The sequence below is a fragment of the Pleuronectes platessa genome, chromosome 5 (genome assembly GCF_947347685.1).
Source record: "Pleuronectes platessa chromosome 5, fPlePla1.1, whole genome shotgun sequence".
Classification (NCBI taxonomy): domain Eukaryota; kingdom Metazoa; phylum Chordata; class Actinopteri; order Pleuronectiformes; family Pleuronectidae; genus Pleuronectes; species Pleuronectes platessa.
In genome coordinates, this window is record NC_070630.1 from 20,334,645 (window position 1) to 20,350,071 (window position 15,427).

Genomic DNA, 15,427 nt, shown 5'->3' on the forward strand with positions numbered 1-15,427 from the left:
GGCAGGCCTGTGACCCTGAATGAACTGCAGCCCCCCGCCCTCCCCCTCCTCCTCTCCGTTTCCCTCCACCTCACAAACACGCACATTAACAATGCCCATCCTCCTCCACGTGGTAATCAATATCTAGTGGCGGATACTGATGACTCTTCCTCATCTTATCTCCGTTTCCAGCTAAAAGTGGCGCTGTGATGAGATGGAGTTGGGTTGGTTATAGGTACACTTGTTGAAATTGGGTTCCTCCTGACAAATGTACAGTATAGAAGGTGTATGGTTGCGCACAACATTCACTGTCAGACATACGTGTTCTTACAATCGCACACACAGTTCTCTGAGATTAATCAAATCTGCATGGCTTGAATTTTATATTTTATTATACTTTTTAAATGCATTTTGAATATTTCTTTCTTGTCTAGTGAGTGACATCTAAGTATCAGAATATTAATTTGGCAGAAATGTTTTCAGGTTCTTATCAATCAACCGTTTTCTGCCACTTTTTCAGGGTGAAAGCAGGTGAAGCAGGGTAGTCCAGATGCTCCTGGCAACATTTTCCAGCACCAATGAAGAATCAAGGGTGGACTGGGACAATAATTCAGGCCAGGAATTTGACTCCTTTCCAGGCTACCTTGTCACACAAAGCACCAGGAGCCTCATTTACAGTGCACAGGATTCATACTAAAAATGTATATGTGCACAAAAGCTGAAGATGGTGTTCATTTTCCCCTTTATAAATCACACTCCACACAGAAACATGCGTACGTGAATCGCACTTTTGCACTTTAGAGGATTAAATGTAATAGCTATGCTACAATTAGTTTGATACAATGATCATTACAAAGACAATTTGTCTCAAAAATTCTACAGTAAACTCTTCTGACACTTGACACAGAGACAGTGGGGGGTCGCCATGAACAAGAGTGATGTGAAATATCTGTGTAAGGATTTTCATTAAAAAAAACATATAAATAATATATATTATTCTGTTGCTCACTTGTTATTGTGTTGTGTGAAGTCAAATCAAACACCAATAAGTCATTAAACAGTCATTAAACTTTCGTAGTTTGTCTCCATAAATAAGAAGCGCATCAATTTTCAAAGTTTTGGCCAACGATCGACCACATGACTGCAGTCATTTACAGGAAGGTCGCTTATAATTTGAAATCACTCTAACGTGCTTGTAACTTAATGCCTAGAAACAATGTGCACCGTGAAATGAGTGAGGGCTTTCACGTCTGATGTGATTACATCGGTAACATCGGTAGCAAGATGAGTGGATTTGAAAGGTCTGGCATTGCAAACAGTTAAATAAACCCTAACAAGCAATGGAAGGAAGAACCTGACCTAAATATCTGTGCAATGTCAGAAAAATCTGTCTACATGACCCATAAGACAGATAATTTGGCTTAATAATAATCGTCAAGGACTCTAATATTCATAACCATGTGAGGGAGGGCAGCAGTATTCTCTTTCTACTGAGGACTCAGTGTAGCTAAGAAATGCAAACATAAGACTTATAATACATCTATGGAGTTCTTGTCTGTGAAAACTGAAAAGCCAACATTTTAAGTTAATTCTAGATTATGATCAAGTCTGGTTATCTTTAAATAGAGGGTAAGTTGTTGGAAGTGTTGGCAGTACAGGACGCCTCCAGGATAGAAAGATGTGGATGAGCAGCCGCATTAGCCATTGTCCTTCAGTTCTTCCACATCCCCAAATTGCAAACACAGCAACTCTTTTTGTCCAAGTGTTGTCATTTTGTGTCCAAGTGTGTGTGTGTGTGTGTGTGAGAGAGAGAAACTGTGCAACTCCAAACAACAATTTCTCACAACAAAAAGAAAAAAGTGGATTTTCAAGGTAATGTCTTCATTATATGTTTGTCTAATCTAATAAGATGACCCTGTCCCAGATGTCACAAGTGAAAGAAAGATAGACTCTGGGCAGTGTAAACAAGTCCACCCTTCAAAAGTGAACCAGATTCCTTCACTGCATGTGCAGAAAAATAGCCCAACCCCTTCAAAAGGATAGGTGTTCATACAGGCTATTGTATATCCAGCGCTGTGTTAATTGCACAGATAGCTGACTTCAATCGGTGACTGTCTGGCTTGGGATGTTTGGCTTTTCTCACCCACCACAATCTGTGTCCAATCGATAATGGCACTCTTGCGGAATTTCTCAATCAATTCACAATGAAAAGCAGAGAAAGCCGGCAACCTTGAGAAGCCTGTGTTGGTTTCAGCATCACGTCCACATGCTTCAAAAGCCAAGCAGCTGCAAACATTACTCAAGCTCTGATGTATTTCGTGTTGAATGTGGTTACTCTATGTTTTGCACTCAGTAATAGACATTAGAACCACATGTTTTCACACACAGCTAAAAGGGATACAAGTGCACTTCGCATTCTGAAGTGATAAACAAATAACATCGGAGAAGTTTTTATTTTGAAACTGCAATACCATCCATACGTTCTTTTTTATTCTTCTGAGGACAAATATAAGTTGGGATACAACATGTGATACATAGGGCATGGTGACACATTAATTGATTTTAAGAAGGTGAATTTTAAAAGAGGTGAAGTGGCTGGATTTTTTTAGAAAAGAGACAATTTACACAAAGAAAATGTTTTTCTACAATCCCTTACACTACTTTATATATTGTATGATGTTATTGTCATATTAACAATAGGGGGGAAGAATTATCATCAACACTGCGAGTCCGCACTGCAGAGCTTTTTAACCTCTTATAGCTGATTGTTTCGGTTTGGTTCAGTCTCTCAGTTTCTCATCAGCCTGGCTTCCGAAGGTTGATTTGTATGAAAAAGCTGTGAAAAAAACACACTGACTGTGTCCACCCAGCATCCGACACAACCACGTGGAGCATTTAGCTGCTCAGATTCCGAACTTTCATACAACTGTCTCTTTAAACTTTCGTCTAAAAAATCGATGTCTCCTCTGGTTATTTGTTCTGTACGAACTGTCAGGAAGTTTCAGTAGGATCTGAAGAAAGATCCGTTGAACTTGTCAATTTCTTTGAAGAATTTCCCTGAAATTTGCATTTACTAAGCCACGTTTTCTATCCACAGGGTTTATCATTGAAGCTTACATGTGACGTGTTCATAAACCACAGTGACGAGCTGATTGTTCGTTTTTACAGTCGACACTGACATGAAACTTTGGTCCTGTATGCCGCTTCATCATTGTAACACAATAAGGTGCAAGAGTCCTCGGGAAATAAAGCTATTGTAACTGGATGGATGGACGTCAGACAAATAAATGACAAATACATTTTTCTGTGCAGCTAATAGGCAATTTTATTTCTATTGCAACCAACAAAACTGTACAATCTCTCTAATGAATGGTTTTTACAGCAGTAAGCTCTCTGATATGTTGTTGTTTTACAGTCTCTGCTCAGCAAGCAGCATATTCTCATTAGATTATTGCAAATTGCAAAAAGCATGAGCGAAGGCTCATTTACCTAAGTGCTGGAGACTTGTTTCAATGCTTAAGAGGCTTTTAGAGGTTTGCTTTCTCTGTGTCTGTTTCATACTGTTCTCAGACACAGTGGGCAACAGGCAGCATAATTGAAACACGAACAATACAAATGAAAGGAGATGACAATTAAAACCTCTGTCAACACCTCCACACTGAGCCGCATAGTTCCATGCTGTGATATGCAACAAAAAATCTGAAACTGATCATTTCAACTTTAGCCTCAACAGTACTAGTATTAGTGTCAATGCACTTCCTATTTGCAAATGTTTAAACCAGACAAATGATGCCCCCAACAGTGAGATACTTCTGAGCCGGTTTTAGAAACCTAAATATGCCAAAAATTTCACGTGAAGTGGACAGCACAAATTTTCAGTTAATTCAAATGGAATCACTAGAGGAGCAGAAATAGATCTAATTCCACATTTCAAAATTCCACTATGCTGGAAGATGGTAGGTTGCCATATTCAAGTGTGAATTCAGTTGCAGCGGCAAAGGAAATTGCTATTGGTGCTGTTCCTTTCTGCTGCGGCGAAGCTCAAAGTGATGCTCTATGATGTAAGAGACGATACATTCCAACCCTCATACATCACCTGATGGATGCTTAGTTCTACACATTTTTAAAGGGTTCCCATCTTGAGAGCACGATTGTTTTCACCAAATGTCATGATGTTTATTTCACTTAGTTATATATACATGCAAATTTGTATCTTGATGTAAGTTATTGAGCCATATGATCACCAGTATCAGTAGCGTCCATCATCTGACGATCTTGTGAGCGAAGAGAACTTGGCCGAATGGTGGCAAAAGGTGACTGAAAGTGGGAACGTCTTTCCATGGCCGCAGTCACAGGTCTTTCTTATTAACAAGTGGACCTGATTGATGGCGTGATGATGGTGAGGCCTGTAAGAGTTAATGGACTTAACGTTATTTTCTCTGACGGACTCCTGAGCTCCAGCTTGTTTGTCCAAAATAGTACTTATTGGGAACTTCCAAGACAGCGACAAGGGATAGACACACACCCAAGCCTCACAGCCTATAGAGACAGTTGAGATGGGGGGGCAGAGAGATCCATGAAAAATCTGTCCTTTATCTTGTTACAGCAACATAATAGAGGTCATTAGAAAATATTTTTTGTATTATAACTTTATAAAAGGATGAATATCGGTCAAATGTACTGTATTTGCATCACAATATGGTATTGTCATAACTTACCAACCCTTCAACACTGGGGCCGAAGCAGTACCGACTCCCAGGAAACGTGTTATATAGCTATATACACTGGTGACAGCCTGAGCAGCATATGGGAGGGGTTGGGAAATGGAGAGGAAGGTGTGTACTGTGACTCAAGCAGACGAACATGCCGCAGCATATCGGTAAACACCGTTAATCACAGGTTAGCAGATGGGAACGTTAATTGCAGCGGAGGAAATAACAAGACCCAGAGGATGCTTCTATTTATCGACACCCGCACAGTTACTGATAAGGGCCGGACGGGTGGTGTGTGTGTGTGTGTGTGTGTGTGTGTGTGTGTGTGTGTGTGTGTGTGTGTGTATGTGTGTGTGTGTGTGTGTGCCTGGTTTGCGTGCTGGCTTTAACACTGAAAGTGAGGAGTGTCTGGAGGAAAGGGGTGATGGGGGGGATTTAATGTTGAATATGAGCTTACTAACACTTTGTTCTTTGGATGTCTCCCACCCACATCTCCCTCAATCTTTGAACACTCGCCGGCACACGTCGTTACAAAACAAAGTTGAATTTCCCAACAAACTTAAGGGGCTCTGGATAAATACGATTGCAACAATTTCTGCAGGATGACACATGGCATTTCTAGAAATACCACACGAAATAAAATTTGGGATTTTATATGTCCGGTGTTTTCGAAGAGATGAAACACCTTGTTCATCATCAGTGGGGATGGAGGAGGCAAAGTCTTTTTTTGCTAATAATAAATCCTTCGCTCGCAATACCCAGAGTAAATTTTGAGTAAAGTCATTATGCAAGCATTGCCGGGGATGTATTAAGACAACTATGCTCCATGATTTCGTTCTAATCATTTTTGTTGTGCAAGTGTCTCACTGCCTTCAAACACCAACTAAGTTCCTCAGGGCTTCTCTGTATTTGGGCCCTTACAGAACTCACATCAGTCCTTATCTGGCTGAGCTGACTTCCTGCTGACTCCAAGCAAACAAACTAACTTCTAGCAGCACTTCTAGTCTTTTCAGATTTTATTGGACCTAATGGATCATGCAGTGGAGTAGAAAGATTCAATTGTGTTTCCAAAAAAATCATACTTTACAGCAGTTACTTTTCTAATGATTGTGTATGGTGGAAATATCATTTTTGGAGCCAGTGTGTTACTAGAGCCATAAGCAGAAATACAAGTAACCTGGAGACATATCAAATGCAAAGCCACTGTTGACATTAACAGTCACTGACTTGCTAGAGTCCGCAGGCGTCAGGAATAACAATGACCAGGTGTAGATGAGTACATGGGTTTGTAGGGTTTCAGCAGAGAGCGCATACAGCTATTGTTGAGTCCCAAGAAGAAAACATATATCAAATCAGTCACCAGGCAAACTGCTCAGAGCTAAACATGGTTACAGCTTTGTAAAACGATATGAGCTTGTAAATGCTTCAATTTATATGACTGAGAGAGTTAAATTACCATTTGGAAATTTAACGCAGACCCAGTACAAAAACGTTTTCCGCCCGCGAACTCCAGAGGATATCCAACCAATTGAGTCTCCGGAGTTTGACTTTCACACATGAACAATGCAGCAGGAGATTTTCCATTCAGACGTAACAGCAATCTGCAGAGTGTTCAGATGAGGGCTGGTACAGCAGGCAGAGGCAGGACAAACTGTAAAGTCATCAACATACCCACTCGCTCTCTGTGAGTCCTGTGGAGAATCTTCGGCTTGTGTTCTCACATACAGCTCCTCTGGAGATTGTCCAGGGAAAATCCAGAGTTTGGTGCATGTCTGAAAGAAGCTTAAATTGAACTTGCAAAAGTAGCATTATTTTTGCAAATGCTTCCTGCTCATTTGATTTTGTTATACCTATGTCATATCCCATTTAGAAGTTGGCGTGACAGTGGGACATGTCTTCTACTGTAATACTTACTTTAGATAACGTTAGATTCCTAATTTGTTTTATCTTTAATACTAAAAGATGCCATCATAAACAGTGACAAATTGAAACAGAATGTAATCAGTTTTTCTTCCCCTCACTCAGATTTGTTGATATTGTCCCCATGCAAACATCCCATATGTGGCTTCTACAGCATCCAAATCAATCAGCATGGCTCCATGCATCCAATAGCTGCCTAATTGATGCACTAATCCAGTCACTAAGTACTGCAGAGCAGTGAAGTCTGCCCAAAGCAAACACCACACACAAGTCATCAACAGGCAGCACCTCGAACAAGAGAGTGGGGCAGGACTGACAGAACATCTATGAACTATAGATCAAGGAGGAGCGGTGCACGCCCATGAGCTGCAGACCTTTGGCCTGAAACAACACTGCTGTCTCATCTGCTGAGCCTCCATGAGATGAAGCTAAAACACTCGGCTATTGCAGCACCTCCTGCTAGTCTGTGATATTATTTTACAAGTGTGGCTGCAAGGTATATATTTATTTTGCTGTCATCCCCTCAACCTGCACTGATGTCACAGCCTAGGTTTCTTTTCTGTTATTGGGTTTAAGCATCCATGGTGTTCCATTCTTTGGTGTTTTTTTAAGGCAGATTTCCGTATTATTATGGATCAGTGTATTAAAAATACGATGGATAACTGCATTTTATTCCTTATAATAGAGGACTGTTTTTTCAGAAAGTTTACTTTAAAGGGATCAAAGTTCTGTTTACCTTTTCTAAGAGCAGGTCTCATACTAATGTGAAAAGATGCATGAATATAAACATGAAATAAATTGTGTTTATAGATCGATTCAATTGACTCTATAGAACAGAGTAATGCTCAGGAACATACCAGCCGAGTCCCTACAGCCTTCGGAGGACGGGGTAGACGGGTAGACCGCAAAGGCTGCCTAAACCAGGAAGACCACGTAGACCGGGTTGACCACGTTGACAGAGTTGGGTTAGACAAGGTAGACTTCAGAGGCCGAAACTAAATTAGATCATCTGGTCTACAGAGGATTTCCTATTTGCTATTGGACTGAGTTGAAGCCTAATACTTACTTTCAAAAATGCATTGAAATGTATTTGTCAGACTGTTTTGTCAGCGGGACACAGTGAGTCCCCCGGGATAGGAGGTCCTGAGACGGATCAATCCATTGGATTCTTTGTTCGTAGGATTCATTTCTTTACCACATTTGAAGGAGCCTTAAAAGTGGAACAGTTGCCGTTACACAATCGGTCAACCTACAAATGCTGAGACCCCTGAATAGGGACATAGTTACTGAGTGCCTGTGGAATTCAACTGAAAATCAAACCTATGATCCAAGCCTTCTATAAACACTACGATTGCATCAGGCAGGGTGATCATGGGTAGATGGACCAGGTAACTGACAGAGCTCATTGTGGACCTACTGTATGTTTCACAGGGGAACAAAGAGAACACTGACATGCAGTATTCAAACATCTGCTACAAAGACACAGCCATGGAAAACAGCTTTTGCAAACAAGAGAAGATTTTAGTATGCTCAAAGTTAAAAGAGTAACTTTTTTCACTCCTTTAATATTCCATTAGGGTTCATACACTCGTTCATACACTCCCTTCCTTTTAGGGATATCAGACCATGCAGAGTTAATTTTTTGTTGAGATTTCTGCTCCAATCTCAGTCTCAGGTCAGTGGAGCATTGCTTAAAAAAATGACAATTAAAAAAACTTAACTGCTAAATCTATTTGCAGAATAAATATCTTCTGTCTGTCAGTGTCTGTTTTCAGTGTTATCCACAGATCTTGCTTAACGGCAACTGCTTGGGTGTTAAACTTTGTGTTCCTGTCTGGATGGACGATATTGAACTTATCGACCTCTTGCCTGTAACTGCTTGCCCAGTGTTTGCTGGACCACATGTGCTGCAGTGTGGTGGTGAAAAAGAGGCTGTCGTGAAAGCTGCGACTCCGGTTTAGCCCAGGTCCCTTCAACATGCCGCAGAGACAGTGGAAAGGGGGGGTGGAGGTTGGAGAAGGAAGCAGACAGAGGAACGGTCGCGGGAGGAGATAGGAATCGATTGTGGAAGTGTGTTTCTCCCCACCAACACTGAGGTCAAAGGAGGAGCCTGCAAAGAGGAATGTCCTACTGAGTAATTACAAAAGCACCGCTCTTAACACACCCAACTGACCTGGCTTTCATGCCAACCTGTGTTAATAATCAGTGCTCATAATGAACAGAATCCATAGGTCTGCTGGGTTAAGGTCTTCAACAACCTTGCTCCAAGCAGTCAACGAACAGCACGGTGAGGCGCTGTGGCCTCTTACTGTTTGAGCTGTGCTTCGCTAGTGACCCCTGGTGGACACATTGAGCACTCACAATTTTAAATCATTTAAAAAATCTAGTCTTTCAGGAGGGTCGTGCAACGTCTGAGGCAAAGACACATTTCATCTGTACGTCATTGCACGTCTGGTCAAATTAAATGGTGATGAACGTAGAATATTTATTAATTGTGTTGACCGATGGAAGTATTAATAAGAACCACACATTGCTGTGCAGGACTTAAAAAGTAAAAACTGTCTTCACTGCTATTCCATTCCTGTGAGAACCAGCTGTGGTAAAAGTAGCTTCAGTTATTCTCACAGCTGAGTTCCTTTAGTAAGTTTCTGATCCAAAACATTCAAATTAAGTATAGTGTAATTGTCAGAATGCAAATGTGAGTTATGTTAGTTGGGTCATACTGAATGCAGCTGGTCCACCTTTAACTAGACCCGCATAGACAGCGAGAACACACTTCTCTTCAGGGCTTTGGTACAAACACAGTTAGTGTATAAACCATACAGGTAACATTTACATTTCGTTCTGACTGCACTGAGTCTCCTATCCTATTCATATTGTTAAACAGTTATAATAGCTTTCCACTTCATTATATTTTCCCTTTTAATAGTTGCAATTAATAGTCAGAGTTCTGCAGTGGTCCTGATTAGGTTACATGGTCTGTAACTGGACGACTCAATACATAAATTAATTTGCTTTAAATGTGTGTAAAAATTATTTGACCATATTTGATTTTTTTTTGCTTCTACGTATACTTAGCTTTTTTTTAATCCCCCAATTTATTAACTTTACCTTTTAATTATCCATTTTAATAACACAATCAATTCATAAATTGTAACTTTTATAAATTAAATAATGTCTGCATTTAAAGACATGTTGATTTATTTATTTTTCATTTGACAGTTTTGGTCTTCCATAATGAAGAGAAAACCCAACCATGTATGTTTTTTATAAAATACTTTACAATACATGTTGACAACAGTTATAAAACGTGTTTAATTAGTAACCAGATTTCATGTTCAGGTGAGCTCAGCAAATCTGGTTAATAAAGATAGAAATGTGTTGAACCTTTAAGCCCCAGTTACAGACACTTCTGAGACACAAATACAAAGTAAACAGAAGGTTGGGGTTAGAAGACTTAGGTAAGCGAAGGCGAGGGAAGCGAGGAGGTCTTCAGGCTAAAGCTAACCCTCCATCAGCTATCTCGGAATCAAAGCAAGCAAGGGCATAGAGCATAATAACTGCTCTACAATGACTCAGCAGACAGGCTTTTTCCTCAATTGGGTTAACACCTGCTGCAGATTAGAATGCCTATTATTACATACACCACATGGTTGTTCATTTTTAAATAGGTCTGAATAATGCCAAATTGGGACTGGTGGTAAAACAGCAATCAATTTGTTGCCAGATAGAGTGAAAAGGGCAATTTAGACATATCTTTGGAAAACTGTCATAGCCCAGACAGAAGGCACAAGTGTTACAATAGATGTATAACAAATATAACGGAAAAAAGATCCACCTCATTTGAAACCAGCCCTTAAAGGAACATTGACCAACAACAAGGCATGTTGAGGTCTGCAAAGCACTAACAGTCCATACAGTCTTTGGAACATCTGGATCAGGTTTCAGTCAAATGTCATAAACCTGTTAACCTCTCACTCAACTCCCAGAGCTTCTTTGCCAGGGCATCATCTCGTCCCTTGGGGCCCACTCGTTGGAGTGCACAGTTAGAGAAGTAGCGCCCACTGAGAGGCTCGATGCCCTCTTGCAGGGCACAGTGCAGGGTGGTCTGGGCCCCCCCCTCCGGGTCCATGAAGAAAAGCTTGGCAAAAGGCATGATGAGGAGCTGCTGCCACAGGCTCATATTGCGTAATAGTTCTGTGTAGATGACTCCTGGGAAGAACAGAGTGGAGTTTACTGTAAAGCACAACTTGGACTACAGGTAGTTTGAGCTTCCAGTTACCCCCCCGTACTATTCCGACAACATGCAATCTTGTAACTATAGGGGACCAGCTTTCTTTTCCATTGTCATACTATCTTATTCCCTTCACTGGTGATATGTGTTGTCTGTGGTCTTCATTGTGCCACACATTCTTTAATATACGTGGAAAGTTTGTAAAGAGAACCTGTTACACCTATCAAGCAATTTTTTATATCAACACAATGCACTGGCTCATTTTAGACAAACAAAAACATAGTTACTAGTCTCAGGAGTGTTTAAGGCAAAAGAGCCATGGAGAACGTACATTGAATTAATAGAACCCCCTCCCCCCAGAAACACATGAGACTATTATCACAAGTAAAAACAAAGCACATTCTGTGAATTCACATAAATAATAGTAAAGGAGTAAAGTTTAAGTCCAAACCCCCAACATCACCCCAGAGACATCATGCACAGACATTAAAGTGCAATTTGCATGATTATGCGATAAAATAATTATATCAGTGGTATAAAATGGTGTGAAAATTATGACAATAATATCATTCAACCCAATAATTTCCGGGACAATATATCCTTGAAAATAGCTGCCACAGGATATGTTACATCAGCCAAAACTCTAATTTTAGAATGTGTGGTTGCCACTGACCTGGGTGCAGGGTGTAGCAGGTGACACGAGTGCCCTCCAGCCTATTGGCCAGCTCCCTGGTGAAGAGCACATTACACAGCTTGCTGCTGCAGTAGGCCTGAACGTTGTACCAGGTGGATTGACCCGACACCAAATCTTTCTTGGAAGCCAGCAGAGGGAAGTCAATGTTTCCAAAGCGGTGCAGGAGTGCAGACACGGTGACAATGCGGCTCGGTCCACACTGCTGCAGTCGCTCTAGGAGGAGGTTGGTGAGCAGGAAGTGACCAAGGTGGTTCACCCCAAACGCGAGGCCGAAGCCATCTTCTGTGCGTCCTTGACTTATCACACCTGAAAAGCAGAGTACGTGTATCAGGCAGCTGCTTCAGTTTATTGAAGCCATTTCGTAATGGGATCAAATATGAAAATAACCCAAATCATAATCTTCACCTGCGTTGTTGATAAGAATGTCCAGTCTGGGTTCAGTCTTTAGGAAGGTTTTAGCAAAACTGCGCACAGACTGTAGACTCGCCAGATCTAACTGCATGAACACCACCTGATTGTTCCCGCTCTCCTGAAATACAATAATTCTGGATCAAACTCACATAACGTATCTAGCAAAAATACACATTTATGATAAAACTCATTGCACTCATTCAACAACTTCCTGTTTGATGGCAAAATATCAACAATCAAGGTCATGCCATGGACATGCACTTCAACAAAAACCCAATCTCTAGATTTCAAAGTCAGTCTGAAGTCAGACCTGTTGACGTACAATGGCTGCAAATCCCCAAAAATGTCTGACTCCCCTTTTGGTTACACTATACTAAACCATGATTATGTGCAAGACCCATGCCAGACATTTATTTTTAGGTTTCAGTAAAGTTATGTCATGTTTTCAAGCACATTAAGCCACAAAAATTTGATTTGTTTGGGAAAAAATAAAAATAATTCCTTGCATTACAGCATGGTCCTCTCACCAGTCAGTGCTCTGACCTAAAGAAACATTGCATGATACAAGGTTTAAGACACTCAACTTAACGTGAGGGTTTTTAAAGGTGTTCAAAGGTTGATGTGATATACATTTAATCCTCTGTTCATGTCCAAAGCTTTGAACATACATGACGACTGAACATGAACAAGTCCACCTATGCAGGCTCCAGTGCGGTAGATCGATGTGCATGTTCACTGTGATAATCCGTTTTGAAGAATATCTGGACAACATGCTCTATTGCCACAATATTAAGATGAGTTGATCTACTGACGTCTGCACCTCTCAGAGTACTTACCCTGCGGATGTCAAAGGCAGCAGCATCGGCTTTCTCCTGGTTGCGGCAGGCCAGAATCACCCTGGCTCCTCTCTTAGCCAGCTCCAGAGCCGTGGCCTTGCCGATGCCAGTGTTGCCCCCTGTTCAGGCAAGTGAGTCATATGCATGAAAGTCAATGAAAAATGACCAAAGGGCATCAAGCTGCACTCGTCAAAACATAACTCTCATTCAAATGCCTGTCAATCAATGTTGATTCACATAACAACAAATATTACACAAAGAGCAATTGTATAAAGGGATCATTATTCAGCATCAGAGGAGCACTTCAATCCAATACAAGTCTTAAGACATCGGGGGTAGAGCACTGTGTCTTCAGCCTGTGGACTAAGTCAAGAATGTCTTCATCTACATCCTATGATAAACTACAGCAGTGGTCAGTAACTGGATGAAACCTCAGGTCCGAATCACCACAAGACCAAATTGAGAAGTTTTTATTTCACTAGATGAGACCAACACATTCGGAAAACAAGTGCTAATCATTTTCTCCAACTGGCCACCAAGTCTGATGTCAATAGACATCCAGGAGAACTTGATGTGTGAACTAATGATGTTTCTAACAGACCAAAAAATGAAAACAAATATATTCAGATGAAAAAGTGGTGACAAACACGATAAGACACCAACTGAGATGTTAAGAGAGTTTGTGGTGATAAGAGCTGACGTCTGTGTGTTGTCAAGGAAATCACGCGATCTCCGCAGCAGAATTTTATACGTCACTTCCTGCCTCTTCCACCTCTCGTCTAAATGATGCAGAGGATTTGTTGCTGTTGTGAACGCGTCTGTGCAGAGAGCCTCCCGTTGCGTTGTGCATTAAGTCTCTGGAATCAAGTCTCTGGACTTTACCCGCAAGTCATGTCTGAAAGTGGCTTCAGAAAAATGGTCCATCACAAAGTCTCACCGCATACATCGTTAAATGGCAATTAGGTTTACATCGCCAAACCCATTAACTGGCTGTATACCGCAGGCTTTTAAGGTAGAAGTAATTCAACTGCTAATTAAAAAGCACACTCTTGGCCCAGATGTTTGAGATATTTATAGACCAACATCAAACCTCCCTTAATTTCCCCAAATCCTTGAAAAAGCTGTTGCCAAACAATTGCGATTACTTGCACAATATCGTTCTGTTGGATTTCGATCAGTGTTTGGAATCCATCCCAGCACTGTTACAAGTTACTAATGACCTCTCATGTTAGCCTCACGATAAGCCTCCAATAATCTGGTTTGCTGTCGTACTGGTAATAGGTCTTTCCCAGAGTAAAGGGGGATTGACATGATAATCACTTATCAAGCTATTTTAAATAAAAGGCAAACTGAGTGAAGGGTTGACACCATAATCTCTATTCATATGTTTCAATGCTGATGATGTAATAGTGGTAACTTGAGTCAAGTCACTTTGTCCTATTTTTCACATTGTTTGATTGTGTACAAGGTGAAAATATATGAAAATACAAGTTAAATCAAAAAAATTTAGGGGAAGAAAAAACTTCATAGGAAAAATACTTTGTTCTATGAATATATTGACTTTACAGATCGAGTTTATTCTTTCATATTGGATTAATTAGTTCCCTAACTAATTTATCATGGAATGGAAAATGACTATGACAGATTGTTTGATTGTATGACAGGCAACAGGCAACTTTTAGTGAAAGTTGCCTGTTGCTTTGAGAGACCACCTAGCGGCCATCAGACAAACTGTAGATTCACTCTCCCCCTGAGCTGGGAGCTGTTGTGTCAGATTTACATATTCACACATGTCTGCCGGTGGAGCAGTTTGCAGCAGTGAAGCAGGTGAAGATCCACAGCAGCTCAGAGCCGGACGTGTCTCGGGAAACATGAAGCTACATGTTAGCAGAAGCTAACAGCTGAGGCTCTCTACCTGTCACGATGACCGTCCTGCCCTCCAGCTTCACCGAGCGGGAGCGCCGCGCTCCTCTGAACACGCCGTAGTACACGAGCACGTAGAAGAAAAGCGCGCACGCTGCGAGACACAGCATTACTGACATTACGGCTACAGACCGGCACGAGAGGGAACCATAGTCTGTATAGAAGGAACGAGTGGTCCGGAAGTCCAAATTTCCTTTCACAACTTTCAAAATAAGACCCTTTTAAAAGTAAAAAAAATATGGCTAACTGTAATTTATTTTCACTGATATTGAATCTGCTTTCAAAGGCCAATCTACTTCGAAGCTGAAGCTACTTCTGGTTGGCCTCGTGGTTTTGAGGTAGTCAGATTTCCTGTTGTTTCAGACCAAGCAAACTCTTATTATATAATCACATTTGAATGACACTTTACCAATCCAGGTTATGCAAACTTGTGTTTAAAATGATATTGCTAGTTATTGCACTGCACCACTTCATTGGCAGAGTAGGTTTTACACTTTGTTCACCAAAAACTGAGCAATTCACTTATTGAAGAAAGTCCTTGAATTCACCATATTAACATGGCAGCCAATTTCCTTTCAGGTCACCGGCAAGGCAATATGGACAAAAAGTTACATGTTTAAATTGATGCAGCAATCAAAATAATATTTAAAGATTAAAGTGGAAATCAAGATGTTTTTTTTTATTTACATGTTTATTTATTTCTGCATTTATTCATTCA

General features: G+C 40.8%; 1 protein-coding gene across 1 annotated transcript; it reads right to left on the bottom strand.

Annotated features, from left to right (window-relative positions):
- Positions 1-9,599: 9,599 nt before the first annotated feature.
- Positions 9,600-14,877, bottom strand: LOC128440804 (dehydrogenase/reductase SDR family member 13). The gene is made up of 5 exons (XM_053423645.1): positions 14,702-14,877; positions 12,787-12,905; positions 11,945-12,068; positions 11,519-11,845; positions 9,600-10,823 (listed from the first exon to the last, which is right to left on the bottom strand). Exons 1-5 carry the CDS (start codon positions 14,826-14,828, stop codon positions 10,567-10,569), a joined length of 954 nt encoding a protein of 317 aa, XP_053279620.1. The 5' UTR covers positions 14,829-14,877; the 3' UTR covers positions 9,600-10,566.
- Positions 14,878-15,427: the final 550 nt, after the last annotated feature.